This window comes from Egretta garzetta, unplaced genomic scaffold, assembly GCF_000687185.1.
Source record: "Egretta garzetta isolate BGI_Z169 unplaced genomic scaffold, ASM68718v1 scaffold70, whole genome shotgun sequence".
NCBI classification, from domain to species: Eukaryota; Metazoa; Chordata; class Aves; order Pelecaniformes; family Ardeidae; genus Egretta; species Egretta garzetta.
The window spans coordinates 4,680,393-4,694,001 of NW_009258539.1; the positions used below are offsets into that span (position 1 = coordinate 4,680,393).

Genomic DNA, 13,609 nt, shown 5'->3' on the forward strand with positions numbered 1-13,609 from the left:
TTGGTTTTGTGGTTTATCATATCACAGGAGTGAACTATTATAACCTTTAAATAAATTGAAAGATTAAGTCCTTAATTGTATTTCTGATATGTGGTAGTAGGATAGAATTTGCTACTCAGATATTTGAAAAAAATAATTTTATTCTAGTTTTGCATTTATAAATTAATTTTCCCGGGACAAAACCAAACCAAACCCAACAAGCTATCCACTTTGAGTCACAGAAACTGTCAGTGCAGTTCTCGATAAATTGTTTCAGAATTAGATCTGTTGCTACATAGTGTGTTATTAATGTTGATTTATATTTCTCTTTTAATTTTAATCAATGATTTATATGATTCTGTTGAATCAACCATGTTGTATCTGTGCAAGCATGAAAGAAAGAGAAATAAGGGACATATATACTGTTTCCAGTGGTATTTTTGTTCTGAGGGGAGATAAGTGTCAGAAGAGAAAATACTGTGCAACCATTTTCTAAAGGTAATTGCTATAACTCAAGTATTTTAACTGCTCAGTCAAAGTGAACAGATTATCACCATCCTCAGTAGTGGTAGATCTTGAAGCTTTTAAAGAAGGTAGTCTACTGGAAAGTGCACTTCTGCTAGTACCTTACAGTCCTCTATGTAGTATTTCAAGTTTCTTGATGCAAAAGAGCTACATCAAAGGGATAAAAAAAAACCAAGCTGAAATCCAGAGCAGTAAACCAACAAACATTGGAAGATTAGGAATAACCCACTTCTGGAATAGCTGCCACTAGAGCAAAAAATAAATCAATAAATATTACCAAAATCTTGAGTGCGTACTCAGGCCAAAATATGTGAGATGCTAAGAGATGCCAGGCAGTCTTATCAGACACCCTGAATCTACTTATGGAGGCTCTGTAGAGTCCCAGGTTAGAAAGTTTTTCTTCAATTTACCTGAAATACTGATGAAAGTAGAATTTTCCTCCGAGACAAGACAACTTCTGTCTAACCTGCGTGAATGCCAAACTAAGCAACTGTTTTCCTGTTGTCTAAGAATCTCTGAAGTCACAAATACAAGGCCTTTACATAAACTTTAGGCCAGATGGAAGTGGACCTAGGTATCCATCCCTCGGTAAAGACTGAAAGTCAAGACTTACACATGCTTTTCACACTTAACTGCCTTGGTAAAATTCTGGAATAAAGCACTTGACTATGTTTTTCAGTAATTGTGTGTGTCTTGACCATGATATGGAAGAGCTCACTGCAAATAATGAGCCTTGCTCTGAATCACTTTGACTTATAGTATTATGGAGTTCATGTGAGGAGAGGATGAAATGAGATGACATTTTGGAATTATTACAGGAAATCGTGACTGATCTGTGGAGTTGAATTCCCATCCAGGGGTGAGACAATATAGACAATTCTGTGAATTTATGTCTTTGGTGTATAATTTTCTCTAGGTGTCAGACAGATTTTTAATATCCAACTTGAAGAGAGAAACAAATAAAAACACATCAAGCACAGAAAGCTCTAAAGGATATTAAAACTAACAAAATATTTTGAAATCTATAGAAAACTACAGTACATTTTGATTTCATTATTTATTTCCAGTTAGTGCTGTTTGTTGCACATTTTTTGTCCTTCAGGTAATTAAATGACATTCATCAGAGACAGACATGCTGAAAGACTTCTCTGCCATTTTCTCCCCCCTCTGAACAAAGATGAAAAATGCAATTTTTCATCTTTGTTGATGCAAATTCTGATTGTAAACATTAGAAGAGTACCACCAAGGCATTCCTATTAAATTGCAATTACTATATTGGCAGAAAAACACTGGGTGTAATTCTGAGGATATAAATGATTATTCTGTGACCCTTTTTGAATTCATCTTATTTTCTGGACAGAGCAATGAAGACAGAGAAACTGATGACCAATTTTTTGTTTTCTCAGTGATTTTCTGGAGGTTATTTCAGACCACCGAAGTTTGTAAACTCTAAGTTCCAGCTCAGTTAAACTAAGTAACTACTAATAACACATTTTTTTAAATGTTGACGTTCTTTCCTATGAAGCTGTGAAAAGCCAAAGTCAAGGCTCTCAATATTCTTGGTGACTAATAAGCAGGTATTCTTTATTGCAGCACTGGATGCACAGGGGATCGTTCCTCCTAATGTGTGCACCACACAGGGTTAATTGCATAGTTTATATACAAGTTTTATGTACATATTCATTACATTCCTCAGAAAAGGCAGGGATAGGTAAATTAATTCCTGGAAATCATTTACATATTCTCCTCCCAGTTGTACGTGATCAGTGATTTGAGTCGATGGTCTTCAGGAGTTGTTTACTTCATCCACTCCTCTTCTTCACCTTGTCCTTTTGGTGAACTTTGGCTTTTACCCCACTTATTCTGCTGTCAGAGCTACACAGCTAGTACCTGCCAGCTCCCCATCCTTGAAACATCCCCCTTTACCTCTGTATCTCATGGTTCCTACCCCTGGCTATCCTCATATTGACAAAATGCTAGATGTTTTGTCCCCTACATGCCTTCCAAGGCCATCAACAAAGATAGGCAATTTGCTACAAATTTCTCCTTTTTTCTCTAATGATGCACATTCCATACACTGTTAGTTTCTTCTCTACAGTTTCTTACCTCTTATGGTTAGTAAGTTAACCTAAAACACAAGGTTAGCCCTTTAAGCCTGATTTTTCTCAAGGATGTTCTGCTTTCTCAGGGCTGTTATCACATTCCAGCTACAGGTGGCTTCACAAACATCTTTTGTTAACCCTTTAGCATCCCTTCACCTAGCTTCAATGTACATTAGTGAGTGAACAATATAGCAAGTGAATCTACCAATGGAATAGTTCTTGTTTGTATGTATATGAAAAGTAACTGTATTGTAAGTTCCTTTTGCCTTAAAAGAACATAATGTAGTTTCTTTTCTCATCGCCTTGCAGACCTCAATACAACGTTCCCTCCTATCTCACTATTCCTGCTTGATGTGACTTTGTTTTAAATGTTACCTTTGATGGCCCAATGTTGGCAACTGTGGTGTCCCCATACAGTTTTTGGAGCAATTAATGATCTGACACTCTGTGGAAGAAGTTGATCTTTCCTCCCATTTTCTCCTCCCCTGCAGCAGTAGTTGCCAAGCTCACTCCTTCGTCTACTGACAGTGAGAGGAAAGCTATGGTGTATTGCTACTTTGAGGACAGGGATGGGAGAGATGATGGCTTGATGACTGCTACTGCCAAAGTGTGAAAGCACAGCACCTCATAGTGTTGTGCTGCTCTTTAGCCAGCGCAGGAGGAAATGTTGAGGGGTTAAGCACCATTCATTATTTAAACAGCTGTTTCCCATCTCCTCTAAAACAGGGAGTGAGGGCTGGTTGGAGGGGGCATGACTCCAAAGATTCAGACTTTGAACCATGAGTTGGAACTTGTTGCTTTAGGTAATGACCTGAGTCCCCTGCTAAAAGCCATAAACTCAGACAATTGTGTCCATTAGGGAATGATAGATTCAGTACATTGCCTTCTCATCACTGAATGCCATCTCTGTTATCTTGAGCTAACAGCTATGGGCAAAGTGGCATATAAGAACTAAAAAGTATGGTTAACAACTCCTCTACATCAGAAGCCATTTTGTGGTACTGACTAATCACAACATCACATAGTGGCTGAGCTTGGAAGGGACCTCTGGAGGTCATCTTGTCCAACCCCTCTGCTCAGGCAAGGTGACCTAGAGGAAGCTGGCCAGGCTTGTGTCCAGGCGGCTTTTAAGTATCTCCAAGGGTGGAGACTCCACAACCTCTCTGGGCAACCTGTTGCAGAGGTCAGTCACCCTCACAGTCAAAAAGTGCTTCCTGATGTTCAGAGGGAACTGCCTGTGTTTCAGTTTATGCCCATTGCCTCTTGTCTTGTCACAGGACACCACTAGAAAGCGCCTGGCTCCACCTTCTTTGCACCCTCCCTTCAGATATTTATACATGTTGATGAGATTCCCCCTGCGTCTTCTCTTTTCCAGGCTAAACAGCCGCTGCTCTCTTAGGCTTTTCTCATCTGAGATGCTTCAGTCCCTTAATCATCATTGTGGCCCTTCCCTGGCCTCTTTTTAGTAGCTCTAGAGCTGTCTTGTTACTGGGGAGCCCAGAACTGAATAGAGTACTCCAGATGTGACCTTACCAGTACTGAGTAGAATACTCTGCTTCATGTGCATAGTTTAGGTAAAAAGAAATAGAATAGGGCATGAACATACATGAAAGAAAACCTGATGAGTACAGATTACTATTATTAATTATAGACATCTGTGTGTAAAAATTAAAAAAAAAATTAAATAAAAGAATGAAGAAAAGAGATCCTTTAGGGTTATCTGTTTTGCTTTTGATATTAAAACTGCCAATCTTTAACTGTACAAGATACTCTGTTATAGCAAACAGTGTGATGTTACAAAAAACCCTTACAAACCTCTTCCCATGTCAGAAAGAAATATGTCCATGTAATCATCTCTTTGTGTGATTTTTAATAAAAAATTGCTATGTTCAACAACATTTCCCAATAATTAATTTACTTCATAGTTATCCACAGGTATGTGATTTTACAGTACAAAAAGGGAAAAGTACAAGGACTGTGCTTCAGAAATGCAATAATGATATGGATGGGTGGATAAATATATTTAATTGAAGTGTATGTCATTAAAAACAATAATTTGCAGGAGTCACTTTTGGTATCATAATATTGCCATATATTCAAACTAGAAAAAATGTATATGTTAGTTGGTTTGGCAAATTGTTTGTAATAATGTAGTATTTTTAATGCTGACAGTATCTTACGGTGCTTTTACAGTGACAGTCATTTAGATGCTTGTGCACAGCTTTTTCTCTTTCTGCAGTGCTGAAGAGGGTCACTGATTCCCCAGTGAAGTAACTCAAAACCTTTCTCATTAGTGAAAAATAGCTGCAAGATCAGTTAGTGTTACTGATTGCTTTAATGTTTCAAGTGGTTTTATGGCCAAATTGTTGAACCCTCACCTGCTACTTGAGTTTTTAGACTTCAGAGGGACTCTGCTGAAATGGCATGAATGCCAATGGGGAAAAGCATCAGACTCTCAGAAGTACTAGAAAGCAAAAAAACCCTTACTGTGCATGGGGTGACACTGGTTTTGTTGTTGGGTTTTTTTTTTCCTGTTAAAGACAAGCCACCTCACAGGAAGAGTTCAGGAAACAGTTTTTCTCTACTCTGTAAGGAGACTGGGAAAAATTCAAACAAACATCTTGTTCCTTTAGAAATTTATATTTAGTTTTCAATAACCATATTTTGCAGTTCAGTGTTAGAAAATATAGGGCACACTCCACACAGCTTTACTTCAGCTTTCCTGGTTTAGCTATTGTGTTGTTTAGGCAGTTGATTTACATAGAGATTCTGTAGCTACTCTAAAGGGTATGTATTTAGACTCTCTTTTCTAATGATTTAGCACCTCAGTGAAGCAGCGCCATGTGTTCTTGTGTTTTCCCTATTTTAGTATTTTTATTGTTTGGCCAGACTTTTTAAAAAATGAGAAAAAAATAACCATATACAATTCCCCAAGCCTGTAGCGTTGCATGGGGTTGTTGTGACCCAAGTGCAGGACTTGGCACTTGGCCTTGTTGAACCTCATACAGCTGGCCTTGGCCCATCAATCCAGCCTGTCCAGGTCCCTCTGCAGAGCCCTCCTCCCTGTGAGCAGATCAGTTTGGTGTCATCTGCAAATTTACTGAGGGCACACTCAATCCCCTCATCCAGGTCATTGATAAAGATATTAAACAAGACCGGCCCTAGAACTGAGCCCTGGGGGACATTCTGAATGATTTCACATTACATGCCTCTCTGTCCAATGGTAGCAATCTGTGGCACCTCCCACCATTTTTGATTGCGGCAAAAGAAACTGTGTTTCAGTGCTGGGTGCTTCCCCAGTCCAAGCAATGAAAAATGAAGAGATTCTTTAAAACCCAGCTAAGAGAGCAAGAAAGGATACAAAAGTGTCTGTTTCTCCAAAAAGAAGGAAAAAAATTGACAAATATCCAAATAATAGCACATAATATTTTCAAGTTATGAGGAGGAAAAATGAAGAATTGACCAAGGCTGAATTTCTTCTTGTGTAAGCTCCCCTATTGGTCACAAAGGCTATGGGAAATACCTGGTGGTAACAGTAGGTGAGAAGATTGTTGGTGAGACAAATTCACAGCTACAGAGTGACTGGAGACCATGGAAGAAATGTGTTTCTAGTTACATGGTCATGCTGTGATACATTGGATAATGCAACCAACTTTTTTTCAATCTGTCTCTAGCCTTGGTAGATCCAACCGCACTACTAGATTTTAGAAGATGACTCATATATAGCAATACTTCAGTGACCTTGAGTGAGGGGTTCTTATTATACTGAGATCTTTGCTACTGTTACTAGGCCCCACTGGTATTTCAAGGATGAAATTTGAATATGCTGAGAATGCTGAATGTTAAGCATACACTATAAGAGAAATACTGTGGAAAAAATGAATTCATGTATTCATTTGGTTTTAATTTTCATATTTCCAGTAGACATAACATCAAGAAGTGAGCATATTTCTGTGTTACCCTTTCTACTGCATAAATTCTGTTACTGAAATAAACATTTATCATAGTTCATTTATTCAGTAATTTTAGCATTTTTTTTCTTTCAGTAACTTCTGGTGAAACTGTTGCTGTGGATACACAAACCAGAGTAACCAAGGAAACCACCACCTTCAAACCAGAAATGCCATCTTCTGTGCTTTTGGAGGTTCCAGCCTTGGCTGACTTCAATAAGGCATGGGCAGAACTCACTGACTGGCTTTCTCGACTGGATCGAGAGATAAAATCTCAGAGAGTGATAGTGGGTGATCCTGATGATATCAACGACATGATCATCAAACAAAAGGTATGAGAAACACTGATTTTTCAAGTCAAAAGCCTCATGATCTTTATTCTGTATTAAATCATTTCATCAAGGAACACAGGAGAGATGATAGGCTGCAATACATGTAGTTGTTACTTAAGCTACTTTATCCCATAAACACAATTATTGGATAAAATGTTAAGATAATTAATTGAGGGGAAAAAGAGTATTTAATAATTTCTCTGATATTTAAGGCAGATCTCTTTATATTTCTATTGCTTGTGCTGATTGTGTTGTAAGAGTATGCAAGCCAATGGTTGAAATATAAACCTCATGAGAAAGAAAGAATTGCATAATAAGCTCCAGGTTGGCAGGAGGAAAGATACCCTGTTCCACACCTTTTCTTACGTTGCTTCTGTAATAACTTTCTGGGAGGCTTATATCCTGCTGCTGTTGGGTTATGAAAAGCTCCTCGGTCATGTTAAAGAAAAGAACAGCTCATTAATGCAAGTGTTTTGTCAGCAAAACTGCATCAGTGTTACTTATCTTTGAAAACACAGAAAAATATGGAAATATATGTGCAAGAAAAAAAAGGGCTAAACTTTAGCTACTCAGTAGCAATAAAAGTAATTTGGTATTATACAGCTTGAAAGTAATTACCTGCCTTCTAGATTTAACATTGCTCAATATAAAAGATTTGGCTTGCCTGTGCAAAACTTTTGAGTGTTAAATTTCCATTCAGTTCAGTTCTAAACTGAGTTTAGGACTCTCTATTATAAGATTCTCTTCTGCTTCCTCCTCCTCCTCATAAAAAATCTGATTTATTGTAAGGAAGATACTGACATTCTTTCTCTTTGCTTAAGGTAGAAAGAGGGAGAAACAATGGACACCTTTTGCCTAGTATCTGTACTAAGCAGTTTTATAAGAACATGTATATTAAAATATGCAGATATCTCATAGGATTAATTCTGCTTGTTTTCTTATATTTCCCTTTTTTTCATTGTTTTAAACTTCCTATTTTTGAGACTTTTCATTTGCTTTACCTTGTAGATTAATAAAATACTTGTTTCATCTTGATTAATGATCACAGTATTTACTGAGTAGAATTAGATAGTGTTTTAATAAGTAAAATATCTATAAAATGTGATGGGTATATTTTAATAATATGTGATAGTTGCAGTATCACCTACACAGGACACTAGATTAAAATAGCTGTTATGTCATTTGTAAAGGTTGAGGGCCAAAGAAGATTTGTTTGCACATTATCTCTTAATTGTTTTCAGAATTGTTTTGGTTTTAAAATTTTATGTTGTCAAATACTTGGTTCAGGATTATATGATTTTCTTTCTTATGCCTAATTTTAGCGTATTATTCTGGCAGGCAAAATCCATAGCTTGCTTCCTTCTGCAGATCTCTTTTACTCAAATATGAGATAAAATTATTACCTCTTGACAATCTCAATTAATGTTATACATGTTTTAAAATGAACAGGTTTATATCTGCATTTCATCTTAACTCTGGGATGAAATATTTTAGCTGGTAAAGCCAGCACTATCATGGTCTTCCCCTCACTTCTGTTCCTGGCTGGGTAGCCGTGTCTCTTTTTTTGATACCATGCTGTGCTGGTAACAAAACCAGCAGGAAAACTCTTTTTTGTTGTGCTTACCTCTCTAATTGAATGTGCAACAGAATGTGCCATTTAATATATTCTCTGATGAAATGGAAGAATCAGTATCTAAAAATAGACTGAAGTTCGGTTAACTGGCTCCCTCTTCCCTAATGATCATCTTAAGACCACTTAATACATGGAAATTAATGTAATGAAATTTTGATTTTGCTTCTAAATCTATCACTGGATTATTAGGTGAGATTAGCAGACAGAATTTTCAAAACTGAAAAAGAATTTGAGGTTTCTCAGAAAAAAACCCTGCTTTCTAATGTGTAGAGTGTCTGCAGCAGTGTGTGAGCTGATGAAGTTGGACATGTGGGTACTTGGCTGTTCTGAAAAGTCAGCCCAGACATGATCTAAGCTGGAAATCCAGAAGTAGCCCTTACCTCCCCAGATATCTATATTCTGCAAAAGGTCACAGTCATACCTCTCCTGTGGTAGTGATTAAAAAGTCACTGAAAGTCACAGGATTGCATTGTGCTCTATCTGGAGAGTTTGTTGCACCTCTACAGGGATCTCAGTAAGTTTTAATAAGAGTTCTGTCTTAGTAGATTGACCTCTTTTTTTAATCATTTTTTTGACTTTAGGTGTAAAATACCATCTTAACATAGCCAACTACTTCCCTTATAAAAATTCATCATTATAAAGACACATACTTCATGAAAGCTGTTTTATTATAAGACATCTCTAGTTGCTCACCCAGAATTTAGAACATTTCAAACTGCCAGTCCCATTGGTATGCTACCAAACTCTTACTGGTTTGGGGTTTTGTTTCCATTTCATGTTTCTTTCAAAACAGAGAGCCACATTTCTAGTAAGAAATTGAAATGTCAAAGCAAAGAAATCCTATATCCTAGCATTGTGTGTAACAGGACATTTTCCAAATCACCCATGTAAAAAAAAGTGACTTTAAGTCGTCCTTTCTTTCACAGCAGCACATAATGTTGAAGCTAAGTCTCTGAGGGCATTTTGGTTTTCATTTCAATCTGATTGTGTCACAAGATCACAGCCACTAACTCTGCCATATTTTTCCTCCATAAAAGTTTAAGACATTGTTAGCCCCCACTTGAACTTTGCTTGAAGGTGATTACAGTGAATTGGTACTCTCATGTGAATAGAATGTACAAAGGTTAATTATGGAACAAAACAAAACAAAAAAGACAGCTATTCTAAAAAAGGCTTAAATTCTCCTAAGTGATGCACATACATATAGTAATATGCACTACATAGAGTAAAAGGAGCGTACTAAAACAATAGCATAATGGCTATTAATTTTAAACATCTGTAGTTAATCTTTCTGTCAAATGAGTGGTATATATTTCTTTCAAGCAAATGCATTATAAATTTTAGTCATCTATGATTGTATATATCTTGCTAAATTCTGTATAATTAAACTAAAAGACACTAAAAAGTGTGTAGTAAAGAAATTTAATATTAGCATTAGTGTCATCCATTACTTCATTAGAGGAAAATTATTGTATTTTACTCATCTGCTTGAAGACTGATGTTTGGCAGGATTTGATCCTCAAAGAAATAAATGTAAGTCAGGCTGACAAGAAACTTGTATTTTGTTTATTTAGACAACATTTATCTGCAAATAAATTTCATGGGAAATACTGAGAATATGTAATATGCCAAGATGTAAGTAGGTGAGGGACATGACAGAATACAGTTTACACTGTTACTTCATCATACTGTCCTTACTTCAAAACAATCAAGATGTTTTATATTTGAAGGTCAGTTGGGGATTCTTCAGGAAAGAGAAAACTGTGGACAGAGAAACAGGATGATAAACTATGTTTTTCTACATTATGGAAAAACTGAAACCTCTTCTCACTTAAGATACTAACAAGCCTTTACTCAGAAACTCTGTTTTGTCATCATTGTATTTTGAGGAAGGTTTGCAGCAGAAATAGATTTCTACTAAAAGCAGTGAACTATGGAGGCTGTGCAAAGCTTGAAGATAATTAACAATTCCATTCAAAGAGATCAAATACTATAATCTGCTTAAATTTTGAATTCTGTCCATGGATTTTGCCAAGGCACGCTGTCCATCCAAACCTTTTGTAACATGTGTTATTGAAAATACGGCTTTCAGTTGTACTGGATGAAGATAGATTTTATTTAGTAAAAAGTATTGTAATAATAAATAATATTACTAATTAATTTGACTGCACACAATTTCCAGTGCCTACTTCTACTCATTGGCTCTAAGAGTATAGGTTGAGTCTGCACTGTTAGGTGCAGTGGAGGGGATTCATCTGAAAAGAATATTTATGTAGAATGAGACCTACAGCCAAGCTAGTTCCTGAGACTTTTAAGCAAAGAAGAGGAAAATATATTTTCAGGTAATGATTTATGTCATCCTAAAGTATTCATCCAAAAAGATTCAGATAATTTTTTTCTACTCAATTTGTCACTATTCAAAAAGTAGGTTTGATCTTCTGTCAATTAGAGAAATAAACAAAATTGGAATGAAGAGATGTTTTTCACTATTAATTACTGCATTGATTTTTCAGTAGCTGAGGATCTTGTGCAGTTGGTGATACTAAAATAACTGTTAAGAAAAATATTTGTTTATAAGCCACGCAGTCAACAAACTTCAGATGAAAGAGAGGGCTTAACTGACAGAGCAGAGGCTAAACAAGATGGCCCAGCATCCTGTCCAGCTGTGTCTTGAAAGTGTCCAGTGTGACAGAGTCAACCACATCCCTGGGGAGATTATCCTGATGGTTGACTGTTCTCGTTGTGAAAAATTTTCCTCTTGTGTCCACTCAGAATCTCCCCAAGAGTAACTTGTATCCATTAACCCTTGTTCTCTCCATGTGACTCCTTGTAAAAGAGAGTTTCTGTCTTCTTTGTAGCCACCCTTTAAATACTGGTACATGGTGATAAGGTCTCCCCTAAGCCACCTTTTCTCAAGGCTGAACAAACCCAGTTCTCTCAGTCTTTCCCCATACAGCAGGCTTCCCAGTTCTTTGATCATCTTGGTGGCCCTTCTCTGGACCCCCTCCAGCCTGTCCACATCATTTTTGCATAGCAAACCTGAACACAGTATTCCACATGTGGCCTGAGAAGTGCTGAGTAGGGATAATGGCTTCTTTGTCTCTGCTGGTGATGCCCTTGTTGATGCAACACAGCATCCTGTTGGCTTTCTTTGCCACAGCAGTACACTGTTCACTCATAGTGAGGTCGTTGTCCACCAGGATCCCCAGGTCCCTTTCCACAGGGCTGCTCCCCAGCCAGGTAGATCCCAGCCTGTGCTGCCCTCCTGGATTATGTTTTCCCAGGTCCAAGACCTTACACCTGTCTTTGCTGAACTTCATAAGGTTCTTGTTAGCCTGTCCTCCAGCCTATCCAGATCTTTCTGCAGGGTGGCTCTCCCTTCCAAAGTGTCTACTTCCCCACTCAGTTTGGTATCATCAGCAAACTTCGTCAGGGTACACTTGATCCCATCATCCAGATCACTTCTGAAGATATTGAAGAATGTTGGGCCCAGTATCAATTCCTGGGGGACCCCACTTGTGACTGGGTTGCCAGTTAGAAAAAGAGCTATTTGCCAAACACCCTTTGGGTGTGCCCTGTCTGCCAATTCCCCATTCACTGCACAAACCACTTGTCTAGGCCATAGTGCATCAATTTCTCCAAGAGGAGGCTGTGGGGAACTGTGTCAAAAGCCTTGGAGAAGTTCAGGTAAACGATATCCACTGGTCACCCTATGTCAACCGAGCAGGTCACTTTATCATAGAAAGCAAACAGTTTGGTCAAGCATGATCTGCCCTTAGTGAAGCTGTGTTGTCTTTTCCCAAACATGTGCTTCATTTGACTTGTGATGGCCCCCAGGAGGATTCATTCCATAACTTTCCTGGGCATTGAAGTAAGACTAATAGGCCTAAGACTAATGGAAAGGTTTCTGTCCAAACTGTTTTCCAACATAAACTTTTGTGGAAATAAAAATATTATTTTCCAAATTTATATCTTGTTCTTACAGGAGCCACTGTAATTGCCAAATTAAAATTTGAAGTTCTGTTTTATGGGGTATGAATCCGTGTACTCTAAATATGTCCATGTTAAATGAAAACTTGTAGTTATAGCCACAGACACTTCTGTCTATCCATATAGTTTATGTCAGAAGTGTAAGCTATAGGTAAGGTGAAGTCCTCAACCTTTTGGATAGTGTACTTCAAGTTCTACAGAGGCGTGAAGAAGTCTCATATTAGTGACATATGCATGAAAAGACCCATGTAACACATTTTCAGATAATGTACTGTTGAAGAACATCGTAGAAGATTTTTCATTTGGAGCTGAATGTTTTCAAGTTTGGTATTCTGATGTGTTTAAAGGGAGGAGTTCACTAGTGCAGAATCCAAGTATGGTGCCAGTAAGTTGGGAGCTGACATTCATGCTTCTAGAATCAATCTTCAAGAGTATATTTGCTCCATTCCTGTCTTTGTGCTGTCATGCTTCTTTGAGGGTTGTTTTCAAAGCTTCACATTCTCTAGGATCTTCTATTTCCATATGAACACACAGCTGCAGACATTCCCTAGGGTACTGTTGGACCAGGATCAACTAGCTCCCAAAGCGGGGCTGGAACTGAAACTGATTCTGCAGCATGTTGGAGGGTTCATTGGCATTTTTGTGTACCTCCTCTGATAGCAGAACCCTACACTTTATGGCTTAAATGGTGTGCAAAAATCTCCTTTTCCTCTATGAATTTCACCATAGAATATATTCGCTCAGGAGACTGCTATCATTATTTTATGTATATTTCAGAGTGTTATTGTTGTTCTATTTAATATGGGATATCTAGCAGAATTCTTATTTTATACTGTGTCATGCTGTTAGATTTTCAAAATTAATTCTAATTTATGAGAAGTACTGGAAGGCTGGTTTCAGTTTTTGAAGTGAATAAAAAAACTAATAAATGAACAGATTTCTAAGTATATTAGAAAAAGTTAGAACTACAAGGTTTGTATGCTGAAAGATTTTAGCTTTCTTCTAGAGTAGAGGAAAATGAAAAAATGTCTGTCAGCCTTTAAGCTTATTCTTAAAGGGTAGAAACTGCAGCAGGATGCTCTAGAGAGCCTGGAAATC

General features: G+C 37.4%; 1 protein-coding gene across 1 annotated transcript in view; it reads left to right on the top strand.

The window, feature by feature from the left end:
- DMD (dystrophin) overlaps positions 1 to 13,609 on the top strand; it is a 1,215,125-nt gene that overhangs the window by 857,901 nt on the left and 343,615 nt on the right. Inside the window, 1 exon segment of the mRNA XM_035901725.1 lies at positions 6,653 to 6,888. Coding sequence (XP_035757618.1) covers positions 6,653 to 6,888 — 236 coding nt within the window.